General features: G+C 35.0%; 1 protein-coding gene across 3 annotated transcripts in view; it reads left to right on the top strand.

The window, feature by feature from the left end:
• The window catches only part of PARD3B (par-3 family cell polarity regulator beta), a 977,181-nt gene that overhangs the window by 592,183 nt on the left and 365,301 nt on the right, over window positions 1–19,697 (top strand). For all 3 annotated transcript variants that reach the window (XR_009055026.1, XM_057744363.1, XM_057744365.1), the window contains exon 15: window positions 1,973–2,088. Coding sequence is in view for 2 of the 3 variants with exons in the window: in XM_057744363.1 (XP_057600346.1) it covers window positions 1,973–2,088 (116 nt within the window). In the remaining variant the exon portion in view is untranslated. The remainder of the gene's footprint in view (window positions 1–1,972; window positions 2,089–19,697) is intronic.

Here is a 19,697-nt window from a genome sequence, read left to right as displayed (position 1 = left end):
TAATTTCTTTGCTGGAGAGTGCCTCAGGCCCTCATTCAAAGACCACGCCAACCTACAGAAACAAAGAAAAGGATTAATAGCTTACTTTTGTTGAGCTGTTACTGTGTGCTAGGCACTATTGTCAGTATTTAACATATCTTAGTTTATTTCATCCTTACAGTAACTTTATAAAGTAAATTCTATTGCTGTCCATTGTTTAAAAATTATTTTCCATTATGGTTTATCATAAGTTACTGAATATCGTCCTCTGTGCTATACACACTGTCCATTTTATGCTCTAGTGGCCTGAGGCCACCTACCCTGGCCTCTCGCTCCCAGGCCCAGGGCCCTAAGCATCATACCACATTCCTTCTAAATAGAAGGAGAGAAGGGCTCTTAGTCACAAACCCACGGAGAGTCTGATAAAAACAGAGAAGGCAAAAAAAAAAAAAAAAAAACCTCTAGAAATCTTGGGTAACTCGAAAAACAGAAACTTATAGTTATTTGGGAAGCAAAATCAGGTCTATTTATTTATCTGCTTATTTATTTCCTAAGTGCTTCTACAGCACTTGCTCTGCACCAGACACTATTCTCTTTACTTTACAAATCTTTGTAACTCATTTTCTCTCTTAACAACCCTAGGAAGTAGGAAGTGTAATTAGACCTATTTTATACATAGGAAATGGAAGCCCAGAGAGTTTCAGTAACTTATCCAGCTAGTAAGGAGCAGAGCCGAGATTTAGAACGGGGCAGAACTGCTCTGGAGTCTGTGCTTTTAAGTGCTATGCTGTATTATACTATATTACACTATATTACAATAACAGAGCCTCATTCATTCAGCAGTGTTATTATTGCTGCAAGGCAGTATTAAATATACATGACTAATAAGTTTCAAGAAAAGATTAAACTTATTTTGGTATATTTGGTTAAGAAATTAAGATCACCGGTATCTTTTAGAAGGATTCTCATTCATAATAGTTGAATTTTGGGGTTGTTATTTTATTGTTTACAGTGTCAAATCCAAACTTTCTGAAAAAATTCAACCTCAGTACTTCAGATTTACCAAGGATACTTGATTTGCGTTTTTACTATATTTAAGATTAAAGTTGTATTGAAATGGGCTACCATATTTACCTTCTAAATACATGTGCCGGGGAGAGTACCTAGGGAGAAAGTCGCCGTAATTTAATTTATGAAAAGTATATAAATATAGTTTACTTCTAGATCAAGAAATGAGGCATTGTCTGTAATGCCCTTAGATAATCTCCATCTTCAAGCAAAAAAAGTAATATATTCAGCAGAAATGGAATTCTTTGAGGTTGAATACAAGTACTAGGAAGCCTGTAAAGGACATTTGATATATCTTGTCTAAATTGTCAGCTCTGCTTTTCCTGTTATTTCCTGTTGATGTTATTGATGAGCAGACTATTTGCTCAGCATTAGTTTTAGAAAGTAGACCTAAATAAAGTAGAAAAGCAAATACTGCCAGCTATTAGTCATTCAACAGGATACAACCCTTTCACTTGTTTTTTGGTTTTGGTTTTGGTTTTGTTGTTTTGTTTTGGTTTTGTTTGCTTTTTTTTTTTTTTTTTCAGGGTATGCTTAGCCCACAGATTTCTCTTAACCTACATTTAGGCTCTGCTGATATCTAGTGACATCCTTTGAAGCACCAGTGCTTTCCAGGTTTGCCTTACCACTTAAAGTTATATATTGTACAGCAGAATCCCAATTAGCAGAAATCACTGAAGAGGAAAACATCATATTAGCCTGAGAATATTATTTAAATTGTGGAATATGATAAAATGCATGAAAACAGAATTGCTATATCTCATAAAAGAAACCTGAGGTTTATGAAGTGGTTGAAACTGCCTGGTTGGTAGCCACAGAGGGAGGGATGAGGGGCTGTGTTCAAAATGAGAACTGCTGCCTTTAAAAAAAAAAAAAAAAGGATTTTATTCTAAACCTAAATATGGCATATGGCTTCTTTCTGCAGCTCAGGGGTGGATTCAGCAGTATATTTTCCAGATCAGCACATCAACTTTAGATCTGTGACACCAGCCAGGCAGCCTGAATCAATGAATCTGAAAGCCTCAAAGAGCATGGACCTTGGTAAGTGAGGGTGAGGTGACATCCAGGTCAGCTCTCCAGCCTCAGCCCATCTATCTTCCTGAACATCCCGCCTTTGTTTCTTCAACTCCAACCTTAAGGGGCAAGGTCTACTGGAGCTTGGAAGAGGCGATAATGGTCATCCTATCTTCCTGTCTCCTCTCACACATTTAATTGTAATTACCCCTTTTTAAAAGAGAGATAAATGACATTTTTATATATAGGTCAGAAAAATAGGAGTGTTCCTTCCGGGGGATCTGAATGCTATAAGCATCTTTAACTCACCTGCCTTTGCATTGGTACTCTGACTTCTGCCAGTGCCTTTCCGTTTCTCATGTACATACCTGTTGCAAGGCCTGGGAAGATAATGCAGTTCAATAAATCCTCTTCTACAGGGCATCCCATCTCTCTGTGCAATGGATAGGGATGGCTGCAGTGGAGAAGATCTATCTCTTGAAGTGCCCATCTCCAAGTCCTGTAATACCAGAGGGATGAGGGGTCTGGGTTGGTCAGATTGAGGGAGTCAAGGTACCTTGGATTCATGCCAGACAATCTCAGTGAGGTTCTGAGTCCTACAGGGAATTTCTGGGTGACTGTTGGCTGCCAGGGCAGAGTAAAGGCCCCTGCAAACTGTTCTCCAGGCCCTGGAATGTGAGACCTCAGACACCCAAGCACATTGCTGCCCTCTCATGGGCCCTTAGAGAGAGAGAGCTATTGGAATAGGGTGCTGGTGCAAAATAAGTTCTCAGCTAAATATTCACTGTTCCTTGGATGCTCAGAGGCCAAGCTTTGCCAAGGCTTTTTTTCCTGAGGCACATTACATATTTCATTAGTAGTGCCAAGAAAATAGAATAATCAAAACTGCGTGTTCCACGAAACAATCTGATAAATAGTTCTTATCTGTTACTCATTTACAGGAGTTGAGAAAAATGTTCAGTCATCATGAAACAAGAGAAATTGATTCTATTTTCTATAAATTAACTAGATCACTGGAATACATTTGCTCTAATCACCTATAGTGAGAGACTGATAGAAAGCCTTAATAAGGAAGCTGTCTTGAGCACTGGTCAAAAAAAAGTGGTATTTTCTCAAGCATGAACCTCTGACAGACCAAAGGAATAATGTGTGACAGTGACATAGGTTATTACTAATAATTTAAGGAGCAATTTGTTTTTATAGAGTGCTTGATAAATATTTCCTGTTCTGTCTTCCCAATTTCTCTATAAAGAAGATGAATGGATAAAAACTGCTGTTAATTTGGGGTGAGAAATACATTACTGTTTTCCTCATTTAATTAAAAAAAAAAATTGGCCGGTAGTACAGTTTTTAAAAGTCTCTGCAAAAGAAAAAAATAGCATCCATTTTAAGAAAGAAGAAAATGATCAGATCCACAGAAATAAAAACTAAGCCATGTCCAGAAACAGGATTTGTTTACGTTGTTTACTGAAAACTTTGTTTTTGAGAAGTAGCCTCTCTTAGATTGAAATAGTCCTTGCAAAATATGAAGTTAGCCATCAAACACTGCATTTTATTGTACTTATACCATAAATGACAATAGTAATGTTTGTTCAGTTTTACACAGTTGGGCAGTCATGAGCTATTTTCTTCAGGACACGGGTATCAAACTAAAAGCATTGGCTTAAATGCACTATACAGCAAAAGTGGTAAAATATGCTATGAAAACATTTTTAAAGTAACTATCAAAGTTTGGTCCCTTCCAGGAAATGCCAAATTAAAGCTAACAGTCTTTCTGAGGTCTCTGAGGTCAACATTCTAGGGCCACTCTGAATCCCTATTCCCAGAACAATTGAGTGAGCTCAATAAATATGTTGATTTTTCTCAGTGAATAAACTCAGGTGATACCAGAATGGTGAACATTTGGAAGTGTCTTTCCTGTTTGATTAGATGAAAAAGATATTGTAAGCAGTTTAGTTTTCTACATATAGCACTGGGCCAATGTAAGGAATTAATATATTTGCTAAAAAGATTGGTGACTATACTTAGAGGAATAATCCTGTCAGCAGGATCAAGATCCATTTTTCAAAAAGTTAAAAAAAAAAAAAATATTTAGGCTGAATAGCAAATTAGTGCTATTTGATTATTTTTGACCTAGAAAAACAGCAATTTCATATGGTACAAAATAAAAAAGATAAACCTCCTATTTATTGCATAATTTATGTTGGGTATTCCTCCTTTATAAAGCCTTTAAAATTTTTCAAAGGCTAATAGGCCTCGTCGGTACCTTCTTTGTTTTTGTTTGTTTCATTTTTGCTGCAGAGTCTAAGCTAGTATTTTAATTTGCATATTATGTTCAAATTATTTTAAAGGTGAGTGGGTTCCGTTTATTTCTTTCCACTTATGTTTCCAAAGACAGACAGTTCTTACTGTGAAAAATAAAGCCTTCTCATTCCCATCTCCTCCTTTTATTCCTGAGATACAAACGTGATTTTAAAATAGTTTGCTATGTATATCCTTATAGAAAATATTCTACCTATTTGCCATTCCATCCATGTACAAGCATCTCTGTCACATATTGTGTTTCTTTATACTAATTGTGTAGTGTTATGTTATATGCATGAATCTTGATTTACTACTTACTTCTCCCCTTTTAATTAAATTTGGACTTAATTGAGAGTTTGGATTTTTTGGTTTGGATGAGGGGATTTGGTCCATTTGTATTTGTTATTCTCTGATTTGTTTATGCATATTCTTTGCCAAAAGTGTTTCCATTTGTTAATTCTTTTGCATCTTTAGAATGTTATTATGTATGTTGTAAGTAATGTTTTGCAATCTCTTATTCATCTTCTTAGTTTGACCATGGTATCCTCTACTATAAAAAAGGTTCTAGTCTTATAGTCAAATTTTTCCATCTTTTCCTTCATGACTGTTTGGTTTTATTTATCTTATTTATTTTCCTGTACTTTTAAAGGCTTGGTTTGTTTTTTTTTTTAATGTTTAGCAATAATATATTTTTATTCATGGTTTATTAGGTGGGAAAATTTTACTCCGTGTAAATAGGCAAATTATTCATAACACTAACTGACTTTTACGTCCTTCCCCCATTAATTCGGAATGCAATCACATTGACTACTAAATGTCTTTCATACATAGGGTGATTTCTAGACATGCTGTTCTCTTGATATATTGGTCTGTGCCATGCCAGTATCACCCTGTTTCAATTGTCATCCTATTATCTTGTATTTTGATAACTTATAGAGCAATCTTCCTCTGCTCTTCTTTTGTAAAATTACTTTGGCTCTTCACATAAGTTCATTCTCCCACATGAACTTTAGATCAGCTCATCAAAAATGAATTTAAAGATTAAACAGGAATGCCTTTACCGTGTGTGTGCCCATTAATTACAATGTTTGCTGTTCGTTCCTGTTAGAAATGTTTTTATCAATTTAAATGTTTGTGTTCCTAGCTTCTTGAAAAGTTTTTTATTTGCTCACTTTGTTTAATCAGGGATGGACGCTGAATTTTATTCAGTGATTTTAAGGATCTATGCAGGATGATCATGTGTATTTTGTTCTTTATTCTATTAATATAGTGAGTTATAATAATAGCCTCCCCAATATTGAATCCGTGATTCTTTCTGAATGACTCGAAATTTTTCTCTGCATCTGAAGAAAGTAAAAATGAATAACAACATTTTATCTATGTGATCTAAAATGTAGGTGTAATCCCTGATTATAATTTTACTCAGCATCATGAATTTCTATATATCTAAAAGTTATAGATTTTTTTGCAGCTATTCTGCCTCTATATTTCTGGCATGCATGTGGCCACGTTTAAGTCAGATCAGAAATGATTAAAATGATGAATAAAGGGAAGTTATTTTTAAATAATTAGATGTAACTATGCTTATTCAAAGGGGTTAGGGTGTCATTTTCTGGGTTTTCCAGAAAATCAATCTTTTCCTACTAATTGTAGACTTTCCTCTATTTATTTAAATTACCAGAATTACTATGTTCAGTCTGGATCCCTTTAATTTGTTCATAATTGAGCTTGTGTGGGTGTTGAGTTGGAAGCTCTCAGGAGCTGAATAACACAGCTGCCTCTTTGGCCTTTGGCATAGGGTTTTCCCCCAAAGAGCTGCCCTTGTTGGCAGTATGCCAGAGAGTCACAGTCAAAGACTTTTTGATGAAGCACAAACATCTTTAATATCCAGGCCTGGTGTTTTATGACCCTGTCATACTATTTAAGACAGTCTGAATTATTCAAGGAACGGCACTTCAGTATTTTAGCCCATTCCCTGACCTAATCTGTAGCCCCATTCAAAGTTAAGTTTAAAACGCTATTTCCCACAAGATTTTTTTTTTCCCTGAGACTTTTCTCTCCTGTTTCAAATTGTCCTCCTGCTCCCATTTCAGAAGGGTGTTCTGTAACACAGTTAGAGGAAGGCGGAGGGCAGTGCAGATGGAAGGTGCTGACCAGCTGTCCCGCTTCTGTTCAATGAGAGGAAATGAGCTTGAAGTGATGCATGAGGAATTCAGACGAAATTTTAGGAAGTTTCCTGACAATGAAGGCTGTTAACATTCCGCATCTCATAGTCTCTTAAAACAGCGCGTGTGTCTTGAATGACTATCCCTAAAATCAAGATGATAGATAAACTGGCTGATTTTCTTTCCAGATCGGGGATTCAGCAATTTATTTTGTTAGTTGCTTGCTGGGAATTTGTATTAAGATAGAAATATTGGTAGATATTCACAGTCAAAGTAAGTTATAATTCTGATTTCTCATATCAACAAAAGATTTGGGTCAGATTTTGAATATAACCCTTTCGTACACATCAGACATTCCTCTCAGAGGGCAGTTAGGTATCTAGTATCCAGTGGAAGATGGTCATGAAAAATGTTAATTAAACCCATTCTACTGTTCTCATGCTTTCTTTTTAAAATTATTTTTTATATAGTAAGGAACCATCGTATGCAGTCTCAGAATTAAGATAAAAATCCTGAACGCTGAATACAAAGCAGACTTTTTATAAGGCCGTATGCTCTGATAACTATGATGCTGATTTATCAATTAATATATATCGTATAATACCATATGATACTTCAACATTTTTAATATGTTTTTATTTATATCCATGGATCTTCTTTATTGTCCATCAATAAGTCATACCTCTGCATATGATGAAAGCTGAATTGAGTATCACTATTTAAAATATAACTTTGACTTTTGAAGGAAAAAAAACAAAAACAAAAACAATAACCTGGTTGGTAAAGAAGAATTAATGGTAATATAAGAAAGTATCTGCCATCTCCAGTAGATGAGGAAGAGTTCAAGGACATAATCAGGTATGTGCCCGAAGCTTTAGGAAGTCAGAATGAAAGAATTACAGAGAATATTTACTCATTCATTAAATGAATGTTTCTTGAGTACCTACTGTGTTCCGGAAAGTGCGTTAAATACTGAGGTTCAGCAGTAAATAAGAGAAATAGTGCTTGATGCAGATACCTAGAGGAAAACCCTAACAAGAAGGGGAAACTCAACAGTGAAGATTCCCAAAAAGAAGTACTGACACGATGACGATAATTTATCTCAGAGAGAAGAAAATGGAGAGGCATCTGAAGCACTAACTAGTGTGGCTACTCTGAGAACTAACTGATAAGCTTGGCTGTGCAGAGAACAGAAAGAGAAGCAAATGGTGTGAAAAAAGGAGGAATCGTAATCTAAAAGAATCAGTGTAGGAAGAGCTAAACATGGGATGAGGCTTGCAAAACCTTAAGACTTAGACAGTCAAGCTATTTTTAGAGCACAAATAAGAAAGTGTGGTGGCCCATTGTTTAGCGCACCTAACAGCTGTCAGGTGGAAAGCAGAGCCACCCAGTCCCTGTGTTGATTTTCTCTTCATGCACACAAGAGAATGATGGTCACGTTGGGAAAGCATGGCTGCAGCAAGCGGAAGCCTAGATGGTTTGTGTCCCTCTGCACTGAAAGGATTGTGATTATAAAGCGACTATCCCTGATCATTAGAAATTAGGAGTGGGCCTCACACTGGAGGACAGGAAGCAAATTACCAATTTTCACAAAGATGATGAATTCCAGAAACAACTGGTGAAACTAATGATCTCAATGCTGATCCTCAGAGGATTTCTCTTTGTAAAATGGACAGAGAAAAAAAAAAAGTGGCCACTAGCCACCTCGATGCGGGGTCTCTGAAACAACTGGTATCTTCCTTCCTTTTTGATAGGATTTCTATATTGATAAATCAGGGAAATAGTATAAATATAGTTTACATTGATCTTAATAAAGGTATTTCCCTTTCTTTTCTGATTGAGAACTTTTACCAGATTATGCACTGAGGTAGGTAATAGCGTTAGGATGCTGTTTCCCAGAATGTGATAATTAAGGCTCATTGTCACTCTGAAGGGAATTAGATAACGTATACTCTGTACATGACCCCTCTCATTATATTCTAACAAAACAACAGAATTTGATGAAGACTGGGTATATATAACTCGAATGAAGGCATGAAAGGCATTCTTACCAAATTTTCAATAGATGTTGTCTCAGCGGATTGGGTAATATGCTAGATTGACAGACTTAGCATTCAAATGATTTATTCAGAATTGAAGAAGGTAGACTTTATTGAATGATGAATTCATCAGACACTTTCTCTATGCCAGGCAGTACCTAGGTGAATAAGATCAAGGCTCCACTCTTATGGTGTTGTCATTCTCTTTGGGTAAATAGATGATAAGGTTGCATAGCAGTAAATAAATAATTAAATTTCAGATAGAGATGATTTCTCCAAGGCCAAATTCAGGTTGAGATGAAGAGTGGGAGAGGCAAGCCTAATTTAGATAGGGTGGTGAAAGATAAAGGCAGTGCCCTGAAGTCAGGCTAAAAGAAATCAATTGTACAAGTACAGGGTTTAGGAGACCTGAGATAATAAGAGTTACTGAAGATGTCCCTGGTTTTTAGTTCTTGCCTGACATGGCCACCCCCAAAGCTAGTTCCATGTTACCAGATTAAGGAAGACAGCAGTTCCACTATACCCTGGACTGGGCATAACCCACCCAGAGGATTTAATTCTTGCTACAATATTTGAAAAGAGACAAAAATGGGGTAGAATGCGTCCAGTTATTGGTGAGAGGGCTTGCAACCATGTCTGATGAAAAACAGTTGAAAGAAATAAAGATATCTTGCCTGGAAGAGAGGTGACTTAAGAGGCATATGAGAGCTCTCCTTAGATATTTTCATGGCTAATTTGAAAAAATCAAATCTGTTTAAAATTGAATCTACAACCCAAATATATCAAGTGATGATAGCCACATCAGAAGATACATCAAGTTTACAAGCTTTGAAGTCTAGAATGTTGATAATGATGGAAAATTAATTCTGGTTTGTGGTATGTTTGGTATGCAAGGAAAGAATAGATATAAAAAGAACTCACGAAGACAGAAGAAAAGCAAAATTCATCAGAAAATGGAAAAGGAGACTGTATTTTTCATTATTAGATAAAATGTACAGTTTTTTTTTTTAATTTTTAGTGTACCTTAATATGTTTAAATAGTTAAAGTAACCACAGAGGTTATAACTGAAGTAGGGTGACTAGATGAAAACAACTTCAGTGAGTTTAGAGAAGTTACATATCAGGACTCAGACTGAATTCTTCTCTGGTGTGAAAAAAGAAACCGGGAAAACTTAGAATAACTGACTTCACACATCCAAAGCCAGTCCTCTTTCAAAACATTAAGAAAAACCAACATTTGTGTTAACTAAAACACATAATTAAATTTTAGACAATTGCATGTTTAAAAATAAAAATAAATTAAGGACTAGTATTAATTAAATCATAGCGCTATACATCAGTTCTCTATACCATTAATATAATTAGATCATTATATTGTATATAGCAGAATAATGCAGATTCTGGTTAAAATTAATTGGATTAACTGTTGGGGTTGGAAGCAAAGATACATAAATGCTTCTCTCTGTAAAGAACCTCTTTCTCTCCCTGTAATTCTATAGGTATCCTTTCTATTAATTGAAGTATAGTTAATTTACAATGTTGTGTTAGTTTCAAGTGTACAGCAGAGTGATTCAGTTATACATATATATATATTCTTTTTCAAATTCTTTTCCATTTGTATTCTTTTTTCCTGCTTTTTAAATTTATGGTCCCTAAGAAATATATTTTCAAGAAATGCATTTTCAAGACTAATTTGACTTTGTGTTCATTATTACTATTAATTAGAAAAGGATGCCTTTTGTGTAGAAAATGTGTGTTTATACTATTCAATACTTTACATACTGTAGGCTTGTCTGAAAGTTGTGACACATTCCATCCCACCATTCTCAGACCCTCTCCGATGAATAAATGCTGGTAAATACCTTAAACACAGTTGCTCTCATTCACCATTTGTTGAATGAATGACTAAGAGGCACAACTGTCTCATATGCCCCCATCACAAAAAAAATCTTTAAAGTAAGGACCATCCCTCTTATATAAAAACACTTAACGGGGTGCCTAGAGCATAAGAAATTCAATGATGTTATTAGTCATAGCAGCAGTTGTGGAGAGGGTAATATTAGTAGTGGTATCAGAAATGAGCCTCTTCCTATCCTACACATATTGGTGGCTGACTTGAGCTGTCAGTATAAGTAAATTCTCCTGAAGTACATATTGTGAAATACTGCAGAAAAGGTTGCTATGAATTTCATATGTAGATTCTTAATTCAATAATGGGGTCACATATGGTCTCAAATATTGCTGTGGTTTTTCACTAAGATGAGGTTTTGTTAAGCTGGGGTATTGCTTAGTGGCATATATGAATAAAATAAAAATTTAGTGTCGGGAAGAGAAACTCAAGGCTCTGTATTCCCAGAAGAAATATAAAGAAAACTATAAAATTTGGAAATGTTTATAATTGAACCTTAACCAATGATGTTATGCCAATAACAAACCCATGCAGAACTTTCTTAAATTAGCTTCTGTATATTTAGAGCATTATTTGTGCTCTGATGGAAAACCCTGATCAATGGAGAATCTGCCTCATCCTTTAGAACTGAAATATTCTGGGCCCCTCTTAAAACCTGGATTAGTAAATGAAGTGCTTTCTTCTTTATATTGAATATTTTTGCACCTCAATTGAGGCTCTACATCTCAGATACTAAGCATTTTAAATAAGACCAAATATGAACCTCTCTTTCCCACTTGCCTTTGTTTTCTAAACCATTGTTCATATTTAAATGAAATTCTGTGTTCCTTTTTAAAAGAACTTTTGTACTAATATAAGAACGTCTTCATAAAATATGAAGTTAAGGAAGCTATTCAAAGCTAAGCAGAATAGTTAAATTCTCCTTGCAAATATGAACCTAAAATTTTAGTTGTTTTGAAATGAGAGTTCCATTAGCTGAAAATACTATATATAAATATATAATTAAATATAGTATAATAAAATATTATCTAAAATATATAATATAATAAATACATGTTAATGAGGTTTGGCATTTTTATAGTTGTTGCTTCCAAATACTATTTAGAATGATGAATATTTGTTATTGCAATACTTAATGCAGAGATTAAAACTACTGTAGGAAGGTACAACTATCTCATTTTTAAGTGCAGAAGTTGCAGTTTGTTTTTTAAAAAGCAAAACTTCTCTGGTCTTATTTCTTCTATTCTAATATATATATATTCATGTTTTTACAGTCTACTTTTTCCCCAAAGTGATTGTACTGAACATATGCTTTTAAACTTGGGTCCTTTAAGAATAATCTAGCTTAAATATTATTCTCTGTGTCTTTGCTTCTATAATATTATCTTTTTATTGTAAAGCTTGCTCTTGAATAAATATAGCCTGATTTATTTGTCTAATATTTTATCATTTGGCTGTAAGAGTTATTTTCAATATTTTGCTCTTAGAAATATCCAGTACACTGACCCTACTAGTACATAAACCTTTGTAAAAAATCATAATTATTTCATCTTTGTGAATTTTCATATGTATCGTTCTTTGACCAAATGTTGTGTATATTTTCTATTTTGAATCATCTGAGCATTTCCTCTGTAAGGCTGAAAATTTCTAAATTAAATAGCACTTTTTGGAAGTAAAATGTTGTTCTACATTAAAGGTCAAATCTCAACTCTTGCTCATGGGGGAAAATACATATTTTGCTTTTACTTTCCTAAAGCTAAGTATGTTTCTTCCTCCAAAGTACATATTAATTACTATATCTGTATCTTTCATTAAATGGTTAGAAAATGTCTAGTTAAATATGAATCAGAAGCAGTCAGAACTTGGACTTATTTATGTGAAAAACATTTTAATCTAGGGTAAGTCAGTTAATCTTACTAAAATAATGTCTTTCCAGTTCATTGGAACACTAAAACTACTGTACCTTGTATCCAGTGGCTTTGGCTGCTTTAGAGCACATTAGTACAAGGGCTGGTGTTGCCAGAAACACCTACTCTGTTTTTATAAGACTGAAAAGTTGTCCAACACTTGAAAATATAATTTCAGTCCCATGTAAAATTCATCCATCCATCTCTTCCTTCCTCCAACAAGTATTTATTGAGTGCTTCCTCTGTGCCACGTACTATTCCAAATAATTGAGATTTAACAGTGACAACAGACAATATCTTATTTCTGCAGGTTACCCTTAGTGGAAATAGTCTCATGAACAAAGTTTGAGAGGTTAAGAATATAAACAATAATAATAATAAATGAATAGACAGCAAAATCAAGCAGTATCAGCAGTATTTCATCTTGTGGAACTGAAAACCACAGCCACAGAAAGACAGAGAAAATGAAAAAGCAGAGGACTTTGTGCCAGATGAAGGGACAGGATAAAACCCCAGAAAAACAACTAAATGTAGAGGAGATAGGCACCCTTACAGAAAAAGAATTCAGAATAATGATGGGGAAGATGATCCAGGACTTTGAAAAAAGACTGGATGCAAAGATCGAAAAGTTTACCAAAGACCTAGAAGAATTAAGGAACAAACAAACAGAGATATGCAACACAATAACGGAAATGAAAAATACACTAGAAGGAACCAATAGCAGATTAACTGAGGCAGAAGGGCGAATAAGTGACCTGGAAGGCAGAATGGTGAAAATCACTGATGCAGAAAAGAATAAGGAAAAAAGAATGAAAAGAACTGAAGACAGCCTAAGAGACCTCTGGGACAATGTTAAATGCACCAGCATTCTCATTATAGGGGTCCCAGAAGCAGAAGAGAGAGAGAAAGGACCCGAGAAAATATTGGAAGAGATTCTATTTGAAAACTTCCCTAACATGGGAAAGGAAATAGCTACCTAAGTCCAGGAGGCACAGAAAGTGCAGAGAGTCCCAGGCAGGATAAACCCAAGGAGAAACATGCCAAGACATATAGTAGTCAAACTGACAAAAATTAAAGACAGAGAAAAGTTATTAAAAGCAACAAGGGGAAAACGACAAGTAACATACAAGGGAACTCCCATCAGGTTAACAGCTGATTTCTCAGCAGAAACTCTGCAAGCCAGAAGGGAGTGGCATGATATATTTAAAGCGATGAAAGGGAAGAACCTACAACCAAGAATACTCTACCCAGCAAGGATCTCATTCAGATTCAATGGAGAAATCAAAAGCTTTACAGATAAGCAACAGCTAAGAGAATTCAGCACCACCAAACCAGCCCTACAACAAATGCTAAAGGAACTTCTCTAAGCAGGAAACATAAGAGAAGAAAAGGACCTACAAAAACAAAAACAAAACAATTAAGAAAATGGTAATAGGAACATACATATCAATAATTACCTTGAATGTAAATGGACTAAATGCACCAACCGGAAGACACAGACTGGCTGAATGGATACAAAAACAAGACCCGTATATATGCTGTCTACAAGAGACCCACTTCAGACCTAGGGACACATACAGACTGAAAGTGAGGGGATGGAAAAAGATATTCCATGCAAATGGGAATCAAAAGAAAGCTGGAGTCACAATAGTCATATCAGATAAAATAGACTTTAAAATAAAAAATGTTATAAGAGACAAGAAAGGACATTACATCAAGATCAAGGGATCCATCCAAGAATAGGAGATGACAATTATAAATATATATGCACCCAATATAGGAGCACCTCAATACCTAAGGCAAATACTAATAACTATGAAAGAGGAAATGCAAGGCAGAAATAGAGACACAGGTGTAGAGAACAAACACATGGACACCAAGTGGGGAAAGCAGGGAGGGATGGGGGGGAATGAATTGGGAGATTGGGATACCAAATTGTACACTCTAAATATATGCTTTTTATTGTCTGTTAACTATATCTCAATAAAAGTTTTTTTAAATAATAAACAAACAAACAAATAAATAAATGAATAAAGACACCAGAAAGATATTCATTATAACAAACATATACATCTACAAATTGTGGTGAGAAGGAAGATGACTGGAAAGGCTAATGTTTCAATCCCCACTGGTTTCTAGTGTTCATAAGAAAAGGTTACTAGGAACTCTATCAAATGATGGTATTAAAATTAAAGCAAAAACTGAAAGAGAGATCAAATTGGAAATTGACTAATCATGAGTGATTGTTTCAAGTGAGCTGGGAATGGCTAATCTACCCTCTGCTGATGCAGGAACTAACTGGTATAATCCCCAAGCACATCAGGATTGTTTTGAAAGAATTGTGAGACCTGCAAAGGTTTCAGCTGAAATGTCTTTAAAGTAAAATAAGAGTGTACCGAGTTATTGGAAAACATTTAGCCCATTTTCTAAATTTGGAAAAAAAAATACTGTAGCAACTAAATTGAGTGAAAAATGAATTACATCAGAGATTTCCTATTTCTATCCTTAATAAATCAGTAGATTCCAGGTAAATAATCTTAGTGTTTTTCTCAATTGTTTTTCTGTAGAGGAAAATCATTAGGGGCAAAGTCCTCTAACCATGGACTAGTAATGAAACTTATCAAAGATTAAAGAATGTGTTTGTTAATAAAAAAAATAGGTGAACATAAAATTGAAACTCAATAGATTGAATGTCTTAGTAGTGACTTGAATGATATAGTAAAGAATGGTCAAGCAAGTTTGGAAAATTCTGAGTTAAACAGTCTTCTTAAATACAAGATCGTTCACAACCTTTAATGGGTTCTATACCCATTGCTGTGTGTTTAAGAGTCCCCACAAGTCTTCAGGATGTACTCATGTGCAGCATCTCCCAAACTCATTTGATCCAGAAACCTTAAGTACAGACCATCTCACAGGACTAGAGCTCTGAGGAGTGCCCTTGGCAGAGAAGATGTGTTTGTGGGGTTGAAAGGTGATATGCAAGAGCCAGTGTAGAGTGAGGAAAGGATTGCCAGCAGGCTGGGACATGTGAGCAGTGCTGTGCAGCGGATGCAATCTGGGCGAGACTCTCCAAGGTCTGGGGGGTTAAGGATGCAGGAATTAACTGCAGAGCAGCATGAAAGAGCAAGGCTGTAATTAAGCATGAATTAGTAATGGATTATGATGACACAATGTGGCTGCCTGCCTGCAATGTGCCTCAGAAAGAATAGCACATATATGACGAAATAACCTCTCATGCATTGCTGCGTGACTATCCAGTGGCAAGAAGCCACTGACTTTCCTTTGCTCCTGGTAAAAAGATCAGACTACTCAGCCCAGTATTCAGGGCAGTGGTGATACCTATTAATCGAGAATATGAAGAGGAAAAAGAGCGAAAACAGTCGTATCTGTGATGGTAGTGGTAGCAGCTAATGTTTCTTTGAGCACTTGGTACCTGCCAGGCATGGTTTTTTGCATGGCAATTCTATTGCCATTTCACAGATGAGTGTAACAGGGCTTAAAGTGATTGATTTCTGTAAGGTGTCGTAGCCAGTAAGCAATGGAGCCAGGGTTTGAACTCAGACACATTTAACTTTGATGCCTAGGCTCTAAACCATTGTGCATTTCTGTTGCAAGTGAGGCTTATTAATTTCTCAGTCTCAGCTCTAAAAATAGAAGACCCATCATCCTCTCTTCTTTCCTATTTAAACTTTCATTCAGGACCCACTCAAGTCTTGCTGGCTTCAGGGAGCTGTCATTTTTTTCCAGCCCTTTCTCTGAATTCTTAAAGCAATTACTTTTGGTGATACCAAAAGGGTAGCACAGAATTGCATACCCCTTGAGGTACCGACTGAGTGAGAATTTTTTCCCACTCTAATCAGGTTACAAGCCTTAACAGGGTCATACCTTATTCATCTTTGGCTTCCTCCTCACTGCTTAGAATGTGTAGGTGTGGGGTAAATCCAAGACGGATGATGTGGTTGGACAGCATTAGAGCAATCTGGCTACTATCTCAGAAACCTATTGATCTCCGTGATTGATTTGACTGATCTTACTAAGTAGAAAGGTTTACCTTTTCTACGTTGAAAGATTGAATGAATTAGATGAATAAAAGTGCAAATGAATAAAGTATAAATGAATAAAAGTGCAAATGTTTTGGGTAGCAAAACAGAATACGGATAAAAATATTTTAGGAAGGTATAGAATATAGCACTCTACAGTCACTTTCACTTATCCAAACTAGTTGTGTTCATTTGAAAGTGTTTGGAGAAGATTCATAATAATGGACAGATTTAAGGAAAGAGTCAAACACAGAAAATACAGAAGACCAAGGGCTTTAATTTCATTACACAGAAAAGAGTGAAAGCAGTTGTTTAAAAGTTGAAGAAAAGGGCTGTGTGCTTCATTTCCTAATTGGAGGAATCTATGAATAAATTAGGCAATCACTTGACATAATTGATTTAGATCATGTGAATTCCCTTGCACTGCCAGAGAGGGGTAATTAGATCAGATTGTTTTGTGGCCCTTCCTAGTCGTCTATCACTGACATTTTCTCCCCTTTGTGTTCTTCTATCATTTCCTTTTGTTATTTTCTTTTTAATCTAAAGAGGCCCATCCTTTTATTTGTATTTTAATTTATAAGAAGTTTTCCCTTTTGTTTGTTGAATTAGAAGTTGCAGATAAATATTTCTCTAACAACAAAAAAAGTGTGCTTATTTCTGAATCCCCTTTTCATTTTCTGTAAATCTGTTTGCAGAAGAATAGTGTAGTCTGTGCATAAACCTCGTGCCATGGGAATTATATTCAAAACATTCTTGAACTGCTTGGTTTTACCTGCAGCAGCACGAAATTGAATTACATTCATATAGAGCAATTTGATTGCATGTGAGTTGTCGCAAATGTAAGCTGAATATTCAGAGATTTTGCTCACCTTGGGTCATATAGTATTAGTCGTCATGACAAATACCCCGAAGTAACACCAAAATAATTCTGAATCAAAGAATATGATTGACTTAGAATAAATTGGAAATATTCTCCATAGTTTAAACACTTGGTACAGACTCACCCATTACAGCTTCATAATTTACACCCATTTTTATCCACAAAGCAGTTTTTGTCTTTAGATTTAATCAAAGAATTTATTACGAGTACAATCTTCTATAGGCTCATATGCTAAGACAACCGAGGAGACTTAGAAGGCCCCATAGTCATGTAACCTGATTTAGACGGTGTCCAACACAGCTACCTCGTATTGTTAAGTGTGTTAGTTCGCACTTAAATCGGCTAAATTAACTAACGCCTTAGATATTTAAATCTGTATCCATGTAAAAGAATAGCACTTACTTAAAGGGCTTATCCATGACCAAGCCATAATTTAGAAATGTTGTGATACTGAAAATATGATCACAAAGTCATTAAGGGCCAGAGTTTCTAAAGATGGCTCAGTCTAAATGTTCACCCCCCTGGAAAAACTGATGATATGCCTCCTCATTAATGGACGGGGAATATTATATTTGTGAAAGAAGGCAGTAATCTTAAGCAGGTGTTCAGTATATCATTACCATGTACTTTTCTAAGCATGTTTTAGAAGGTTCATTTTGCAAATAAAATTCTAGTATTAAGAAAAATATGTAATATGTAGAGGAGTTTATTTGAGTGGAAAGAAAAAGTTTTTTCTTAAGTTAGAGAAGAGATTTACTATGGGTAATATATGTGAAACAAAGGATCAATCCTAAGAGTTCATTTTGGATTACATAGTTCTATTTTAATCCAACAACATCCTGAAAAGGTAATTAATTTGGAAACTCCAGCATTCTTAAAATAGGATTAAGAGACCTTGTTTAAGAGACACTTAATAATCACTTCCTATTATCCACATGTTCTGTGTTCAGGAGAATAAAGGAATAATTATAAAATACATGACAAAGGATTAACATCTTTAATATAAGAAGAGCTCTTGCTGGTAATTAGAAAACATTTCAATTCAAAATTGGAAATATATATGATCAGACAATTCATAAAAGCAAAGAGAAATTTAATCACCCAATATATATTAAATATATTCAGCTTCACAAGCAATAAGGAAATTAAGATATTATATTGGCAAATATTGGAAAATGTTGAAAAGTATATGCACCAGACTACAACATGTGTATTTTTAAGTTGATGCAGCCTTACTGCAAGGCAATGTGGTAATTGTATAAGGCACCTTAGCATCATTTTTATCTTTTATTCAGTAATTCCATTTAGAAAAGCTATCCTATAAAAACATTAAAGATCTGACCAAGATTTAAGTTTGATTTTTGACTGTAGTGAACTTAATTTTCCAGCAATAAAAGGATTAGTGAAATTATAGGCTATTAATCTGATAGATATAATAGATTATTATGCAACCAATAAAAATCTTCAGACTATTTAATGATATGAAACATTAATGATAAAACATTTGAAGAACACAGTGTACAATTAGTACATATATGTATGCATAGATGTACATGTCTATACATATATAAATGATAGAAGGACATTTGTCAAAATGCTAACATTGATTTTTCTCTTAGTGGAAGTTTCAAGGATCATTTTTATCTTATTGATGTATTTCTGCATATTTCAAATCTTCAAATATGTATTACACTTAGAATTAGAATAAAATCAATTGGCATCATTAAAATAATTTTAAAATAGAATTTAAAAAGCAGGTAATCCTGTCCATGATAGAAAGAAGTGGGGATATTTAACTATGAAAAGGACAAAGAGGAAGCAGGGTGTATTGGCTGACCTCACATCACTGAGAACTATCACGTGAAAGAGAGGATAAGAATATTTATGGACAGAGGGATGAGATGTTTGTTAACAGATTTTGGGTGGACACAAAAAGCTACTTCCTACCAGTTAAAGTGGTATTAAATAGGAGCACATTTCACTGCAATGCTCAGAGAAGTCTAGCAGCAGTGGTGTAATAAACAGTTTTTTTTTTTTTGTCATGTATAACATGAAGTCCGGATAGGGCCAATTCAGTGTCCCAGTGAAGCCATCAGAGACCTAGGCTCCTTCTCTTTTTCCATTCCGTCATTCTTGATTTTTACTCATATTTGTTACTGCAGTGTCCAGATGATTGCTGTATCTTCAGAAATCATCTCCATGTTCCAGGCAAAAAAAAAAAAATAAATAAGTGGTGGGCGGGGAGAAGACAAAAGGGTGTGCCACCTTCTTCCCTTTATAGCAGGATATCCAGGCATTTCTCACTGATGCTGCCCAGAAAACTTCCATTTTTAGCTCATTGGCCAGGCTATGACATGTTACATACCTTGTAGCCAGGAAATAGCTGGGGAGA

Source organism: Hippopotamus amphibius, chromosome 8, assembly GCF_030028045.1.
Source record: "Hippopotamus amphibius kiboko isolate mHipAmp2 chromosome 8, mHipAmp2.hap2, whole genome shotgun sequence".
Taxonomy (NCBI): Eukaryota; Metazoa; Chordata; class Mammalia; order Artiodactyla; family Hippopotamidae; genus Hippopotamus; species Hippopotamus amphibius.
Note: the sequence above shows the minus strand (reverse complement) of the source record. Positions and strands in the feature narration are given on the sequence as shown.